This window comes from Hemitrygon akajei, chromosome 23, assembly GCF_048418815.1.
Source record: "Hemitrygon akajei chromosome 23, sHemAka1.3, whole genome shotgun sequence".
NCBI lineage: Eukaryota > Metazoa > Chordata > Chondrichthyes > Myliobatiformes > Dasyatidae > Hemitrygon > Hemitrygon akajei.
The window spans coordinates 51029911-51037216 of NC_133146.1; the positions used below are offsets into that span (position 1 = coordinate 51029911).

Genomic DNA, 7306 nt, shown 5'->3' on the forward strand with positions numbered 1-7306 from the left:
GCACATTCTTTTGTTTTCTCCAACTTAAAAGATTTCTAACTTTCCTCCTTAATTATCTTGAAAGGTCACATATATGAAAAGTTAGCTTTTTTTATTTTTTCACTATCAGCGCCGCCTGACCTGATTAATATATACGGCATCCTCTGTTGTTTGTTCAGGTTTTCAACACCTGAAAAACTGTTTTTGTTTCAAGATAGGTTAGGTTATTTGAGACTGATGGCAGAGCGTAAATTCTACAGTTCTCTACTCTATAATGAGTACATTCCTGACCATGCTGAAACATTTTTGAAATCCAGAACATGATAAAGGTAGCAAAGCACAAAACAGCTAACATCACTTCAAATGATAGAATAGAGCTGAGTAGCTACGTTACTGCTTTTATCAACATGTCTTCAGTCTTATATGTATACTCCTACAATTCTGGTAAATTAATAATATGTAATTATTATATTTAATCCATTTTTTGGGATGTTAGCAAATGCAAGAAATATCAGCATTCCATCCCCAATTACCTTCAACATGATAGTCCACTTTCTGGAATCACTGCAGAGTTTTACAAGAAAGTACTTCCACAATGATGTTTGGTGGAGAGTTCTAAGATTTAACTCCAACAACAATGAAACACTGAGACAGTATAGACATTGGAAGAGAAGATGCAGGTGGTGATTCAATGCCTGCTGCCCTTGGCCTTCTTGGTGACAGAAGTCAGGGTTTGGAGTAGTTCAGATGGTTAAATGCTGTGCGTTTTATAGATAATACTCAAAGCAATCTGTATGACAGTAGTAGAAGAAATCTGACAATTACACCTCCAGCTAGATTGGGTGGTGGTTTCCATGGCAGTCTTAATTATGGACCTTGTAACTCCCTGGAGTATACTCTGTACCCCGCTACTGTTACTGATTCTTCTAGGTGAAAAAGAATTGATTGATCAGCTGTGCGATGACGGAGGATGTTAACCAGGAATAAGTTTCCTTGCCCATGTTTGAACTGATGACTCTTTGGGCTACAAGTATAATGTACTGCAACCCTTGAGGGGGTTGTTCTACAGACGGATCAGAAGTACCCGGGACTTAAAATGGAGGAGCTGGACATGTTGCAATTGTGATTTGTGGGTACACCAATTGTTGAATTAGTCTGTAGGACAGATCTCCCAATGTAGATACCAGACCTCAGACATTTACAAGGAAGACTTTAGCAAGGTACACAAAGCTGGCAGGTACATTCAAATGCCCAAATTCAAAAAACAAGGGAACTTGGTAAATTTCATGTCATTAATCTATATATGCACGTGATAAATATTCCTTTTGTATCTACATTAAAACAAAGGATGAAAATAAACAGATGAATGTCACTTGGTTACTCTGTCCAGTTTGCCTTTTGTCTTAATGTAGACATTAGAATAAAACTGACTAACTTGGTAGTTAAGAATAGATCTGCAACCATTGGGGCAGGTCTAGATTCACATAGTCCAGATTGGATATTGATGCCAGGTGATGATTGAGCTGGATAACCTGTTCACAAATAATATATTACAAGTAATATGTAATAAAGTAAAATTGAAGAAGAACCTAAAGCATTTTCTCTTTGTTCAAAGCCACACAGCCTTGTTACATTAGCTAAACCTCTAAGCACAAAAATATAGATACCAGATATCTGGAAAAAGGGAAAATGCAACAAATATTCATCAAGTCAGGAACGTCAGTAGAGAAAGAGTATTTCAGGTCAATAACATGATGAAAGAGATCATCAACCTGAAATATTAATAGTTAACTTGTCCCTTTCATGTTGCTTGATTTGCTAAATTTTCCTAATATTCATTCAATTTTAAAGATGTTTTTATCCAGTATGACTTGCAAACAGAATAACAGACCACACAAAATCAAAATGCCCAAAATAAATTTACGTTTGCTTTGAATAGTCTCAGGCATCGTGATGCTGGTCATTTTTATTAGTAATCCCAGAAGCTAACTTTCAGCCACTGGCCAATCTTTAATTTTTGCCCTGCTGTGTAATGAAAGTGTGCACCAAAGATTAAATGAATATCTGCGTGTTTTGTGAGTTCATCTCTCCCATCACATCATTTGTAAGTTACAATACATGACTTTTTTTTAAAAACTTCAGAGAGCCTGCTAAATATCATTTCTTAATAACATTACTTGCACCCCATACGAGGCATAGCTTTTTCCAGCAAATTTTACAGGGAAGCTACTTTGCTAATTCATTAATATTTACAAATTCACTTAAGTAAATAATTTATGCGCATCGGGTGAATTGTTGACAGTTATTATTGGATTTTCAAATTGTACTACAAATGTGGATAAATACTACCATTATGGTCACTTTTGTTTAACAGTATTCTTTAAATCAATGACTGAAAATAATAGATGTAGAAAGCATTTAAACACTGCTAAAATAACTTTCTAATAAATACACTTCTTATAGGTTAACAACCAGTTAAATTCTAGATTGGTTAGTTTAAGAATGGAAGTACAGCCAATTTTCTCTTCCACTTCAACAACATCTCAAAAATTACATCAAGGGCATTAGAATGCAAATTCCTTTTTACTTTTCATAGATTATGATAAAATACAAATTAAGACCTTATTTTCAAATCTCAATTTTCAAATCAAATTTTCAAATATTTTAAGATCAAGCCCCCAAAAAATAAAACTTTAGGTTGATTTTTCTATTTTGGAGATGAGAATGCTTCCTAATCTTAACAAACATTATTCCCAATTTTAAAAGAATTAAGAGAAAATTACATGTGTACAGCATGTTTTACACTAGTGCAATGAAAACAACCTGTCTTTTCTATTTGATCTGTCACCTTAATTATATGACTAATGTATAGCAAAATGTAAGCAAGATACACGATTTCCAAAATAATGTATTGAGAAAATATTAAATAAAGCTGACCACAAAAAAATCATTTGAGATATTTTGCAAAATAGACACCTTCAACAGAAGTGTAACAATGTCAAATTCTAGGAACAGATCCTAATTTCCATTATGTTAACTCATTAAATCCTCGACATTTATTGGATAAATTTTGGTAATTGTTTTATAGGAGAAAATACAGTAAATTGCTGCTGCTACATAATCTTATAAACAATGCAATTTCAACATTACTTACAAATTTGGCACATATTGTACATGAATTAACTTCTGAGTGAAATTTCAATACAGATCTGTTTAACTGACAGTTGACATTTTTGCCATCCATTACTCCTCACCTTCAATTATGTATTCTGAAAACAACTTACAACATTTCATTATAACTTGTTTAGAATCTGAAAATAAATGTATTCCTTAATTAGAATCTGGCAACTGTGCAATTAATCTAATGATTTTTGTAACATTGTAGATCACAAACATTAAATTTGGTGCAAACAAATTGCAGGTCCTTATTTTAGTGAGAAACTGATCTTATTTCAAAAGGCTTACCTATAACTTGCAGCAGTTCTGTGTTACTGATATGCGAGTCACTAATACTGAAAGTCTCAAGCTGTTTTACATCACCCAAAAGAAATCCTTCCTGTAGAAAAATAAGTTAAAACAGTAATCGGAAAGAAAAACAAATTCAAAACGCGAAACATTAATTTAAAGTGCAGACGAAATAAGAATAAAATTGTATTATTTCACGATATAAGGAAACCACTCCTCTGATGGAGTTGTGAAGCCATTGCATATTAAGTTGCCTAAAAATGGTGAGCTCAATCTTCTTCAGTGGGGAAAACATCATCATCATGGTTATGCACATTTAGCACCACACTCATCATAACAACAGTTCTGTGGATATTTGACGCAAATGCACCGTCTAAACACGCTAATATACATAAAACAGAGCAACGGTTTGTATTTTAAATTAACTCTATTCTAACTAGTGTTTTAAGGAGTCATGAGCTAGAGTTAATACAGAAAAATAAACATAACAAGTCCTCTATGCACTTTGTATCTTACCGAAAATTATTTTTTAATCGAAAACCTTGACTAAAAAGAAAGATTTCAAGGTTTCAATGACATATGCAAGTTTTACAGAGAAGAAAAGCCCTGCGGAAAGTAGCGCATCCAAATCAACTGCTTCATCCCACCCAGACTGCAGAGCAACGACTCCCCGACCGGATTCACCCTCGCAGCCCCAGTGTTCGGCCTGTGCTGGCCTCTTACTGGAGGCAGACGGCTGGCCAACCTGTCCCCGTCGCCGACTCGAGGGGCTTCGATACCGGCTCTTATCGTCGAACAAACCGAAACCTCCAGCGGAGGACAAGGCCCGGGTTCCGGGTAACAGGAACCAGAGGCTCGGCCTCTCCTCAGACTAAAACGCTCACGGGCCACAAGGGTACAGCACCTCAGCCCTGCCCTCTGCTCTCAGTAGACCCGCTCGGTTACTACATCACTGATACCTACATGGTCCGAAGAGCTGTTGGCATGGTGGTACACTAAAGAACTGAAAGTATAGCCCGAGACGGAGGCGGCCATTTTTTTCCAGCCTTCCCACCCCCGCGTTACGGGCACTTCCGTTTCATACCGATACCGTTATCAGCATCCAACTTCCGCCCCGCAGCCGGGTCACTTCCGCCCCCACAAAGCGAGAGGGGGTGGGAGAGAGAGAGACTCTTGACCTTGCAATCCAACTCGTCGTGGCCCTTGAACCTGTTACCTGCCCTACATTTTCTCGATAACGGTGTCACTATATTCCACGTGGTTGAATATTCTATATTGCTCTTCACTTTGTATAATCCGGATGCACTGATGTTGTGAAGTGATGTGTATTTTTGGCATGCAAAACAAAATTTGTCACTGTACCACGGTGCATGTGACAATAATAAAACAATTACCAAATACTAGAAGAGCTCAGCAGGTCGAGCTGGAAAAGGCGTCAGTTTGCCCTACGAAAGGGTTTTTGTTTTACGAACAGCCTAACCTCTACCACGAACTTCCAAGACACTTTATGTTGGATCTCATTTCACTTCATGGTGTATTTTTGGAGTTTATTATTAACTCTGGGGAAAGCAATTTAGTTTGATCTCCAATTACTTTTTTAAAAAAGATCTTCGTTTATCAGAAAAAGTGGTATCTTAAAGGCACGATTGTTAAAAAATCCCTTTTCAAGATAATATTGACGTTTTCAAATTCAAGTTCAAATGTTCTGTCATCTTTCTTCACAGGATGTTCAATTGATAATTTCAATATAAATTTCTCCACTTTTTATTTTTAAATATTGCTCTAAATAACCATATAACAATATAACAATTACAGCACGGAAACAAGCCATCTCGGCCCTTCTAGTCCGTGCTGAACGCTTACTCTTACCGAGTCCCACTGGCCCACACTCAGCCCATAACCCTCCAAATAACTTGGTAATAAATAGTATCCAAGTTTGTCAGACATCACTGCAAATCACACAAAATGCTGGTGGAATGCAGCAGGCCAGGCAGCATCTATAGGGAGAAGCACTGTTGACGTTTTGGGCCGAGACCCTTCATCAGGACTAACTGAAAGGAGAGATACTAAGAGATTTGAAAGTAGTGGGGAGAGGGGGAAATGCAAAATGATAGGAGAAGACCAGAGGAGGTGGGGTGAAGCTAAGAGCTGGAAAGCTGATTGGCAAAAGGGACACAGAGCTGGAGAAGGGAAAGGATCATGGGACGGAAGGCCTCGGGAGAAAGAAGAGGGAGGGAAGCACCAGAGGGAGATGGAGAACAGGTAGAGTGATGGGCAGAAAGAGAGAAAAAAAAGGAGGGGGGAGAAAAGCTAAATATATCAAGGATGGGGTAAGAAGGGGAGGAGGGGCATTAATGGAAGTTAGAGAAGTCAATATTCATGCCATCAGGTTGGAGGCTACCCAGCCGGTATATAAGGTGTTGTTCCTCCAACCTGAGTGTGGTTTCATCTTGACAGTAGAGGAGGCCATGGATAGACATATCAGAATGGGAATGGGATGTGGAATTAAAATGTGTGGCCACTGGGAGATCCTGCTTTCTCTGGCGGACAGAGCGTAGGTGTTCAGCGAAATGGTCTCCCAGTTTGCGTCAGGTCTCACCAATATATAAAAGGCCACACTGGGAGCACCGGACGCAGTATACCACACCAGCCGACTCACAGGTGAAGTGTCGCCTCACCTGGAAGGACTGTCTGGGGCCCTGAATGGTGGTGAGGGAGGAAGTGTAAGGGCAGGTGTAGCACTTGTTCCGCTTGCAAGGATAAGTGCCAGGAGGGAGATCGGTGGGAAGGGATGGGGGGGATGAATGGACAAGGGAGTCGCATAGGGAGCGATCCCTGCGGAAAGCAGAAGGGGGGGGGGGGAGGGAAAGATGTGCTTGGTAGTGGGATCCCGTTGGAGGTGGCGGAAGTTACGGAGAATTATACGTTGGACCTGGAGGCTGGTGGGGTGGTAGGTGAGGACAAGGGGAACCCTATCCCGAGTGGGGTGATGGGCGGATGAGGTGAGGGTAGATGTGCGGAAAATGGGAGAGACGCGTTTGAGAGCAGAGTTGATGGTGGAAGAAGGGAAGCCCCTTTGTTTAAAAAAGGAAGACATCTCCTTCATCCTGGAACGAAAATGCTGGAAGAACTCAGCAGGCCAGCTAGCATCTATGGAAAGAGTAAACATTAGAGGTTTCAGGCCAAAAGATCAACTGTTTTCTCTTTTCTATAGATGCTGCCTGGCCTGATGAATTCCTTCAGCATTTTGAGTGTGTCACTCGGATTTCCAGCATCTGCAGATTTTCTCTTGTTAGATATTGTTGCTGTCTTTTCCCCAGTCATGGACCCAAGTTCAAATAAAAGCAAGCGAGTTGAAAACAAATATAAGAAAATCCTGATGAAGGGTCTTGGCCCGAAACGTCGACTATTTATTCCTCTCCATATCTGCTGCCTGACCTGCTGAGTTCCTCCAGCTTTTTGTGTATGTGTTGCCTTGGAGTTCAAAACATTCTGTCAAAAGCTAATGATTTAAGATATTGTTTATTCAACAGGGTCGTCTTGGATTAATTTCTCTTTTGGTGTGTAGTTAATGTTAGATTGTCTTTTCTCAACATTGCGCTTCAAAGAAGTATAGGGAATTTTTCCCCCAAAAAAATCAATCTTATTTCATTCGATGCTTGGAAGGTTTGTAGGGCTGAAATATCAAATGTGACCCGGAAAAGGATTTCAGCTTGTTTGGAATATGCGAACCCTCCTTACAACTGCTGTGGTCTTTTAAACTGCTTTTAACACTTTCCAATTCTGATAGCAATATCTCATTGAACTCTTATGATGTTACAATGGAGACGGCGAACCGAAAGTGTTAGCTTTGCCAGTCATA

At 39.3% G+C, this 7306-nt stretch overlaps 1 protein-coding gene across 1 annotated transcript in view; it reads right to left on the bottom strand.

Annotated features, from left to right (window-relative positions):
- Positions 1 to 4532, bottom strand: part of abraxas2 (abraxas 2, BRISC complex subunit) — a 40098-nt gene extending 35566 nt beyond the window's left edge. The window contains exons 1-2 of the mRNA XM_073027615.1: positions 4408 to 4532; positions 3445 to 3535 (exon numbers count right to left, since the gene is read on the bottom strand). Of these exons, the coding sequence (XP_072883716.1) occupies positions 3445 to 3535; positions 4408 to 4479 (163 nt within the window). The 5' untranslated portion in view covers positions 4480 to 4532. The remainder of the gene's footprint in view (positions 1 to 3444; positions 3536 to 4407) is intronic.
- Between the last annotated feature and the right edge of the window lie 2774 nt (positions 4533 to 7306).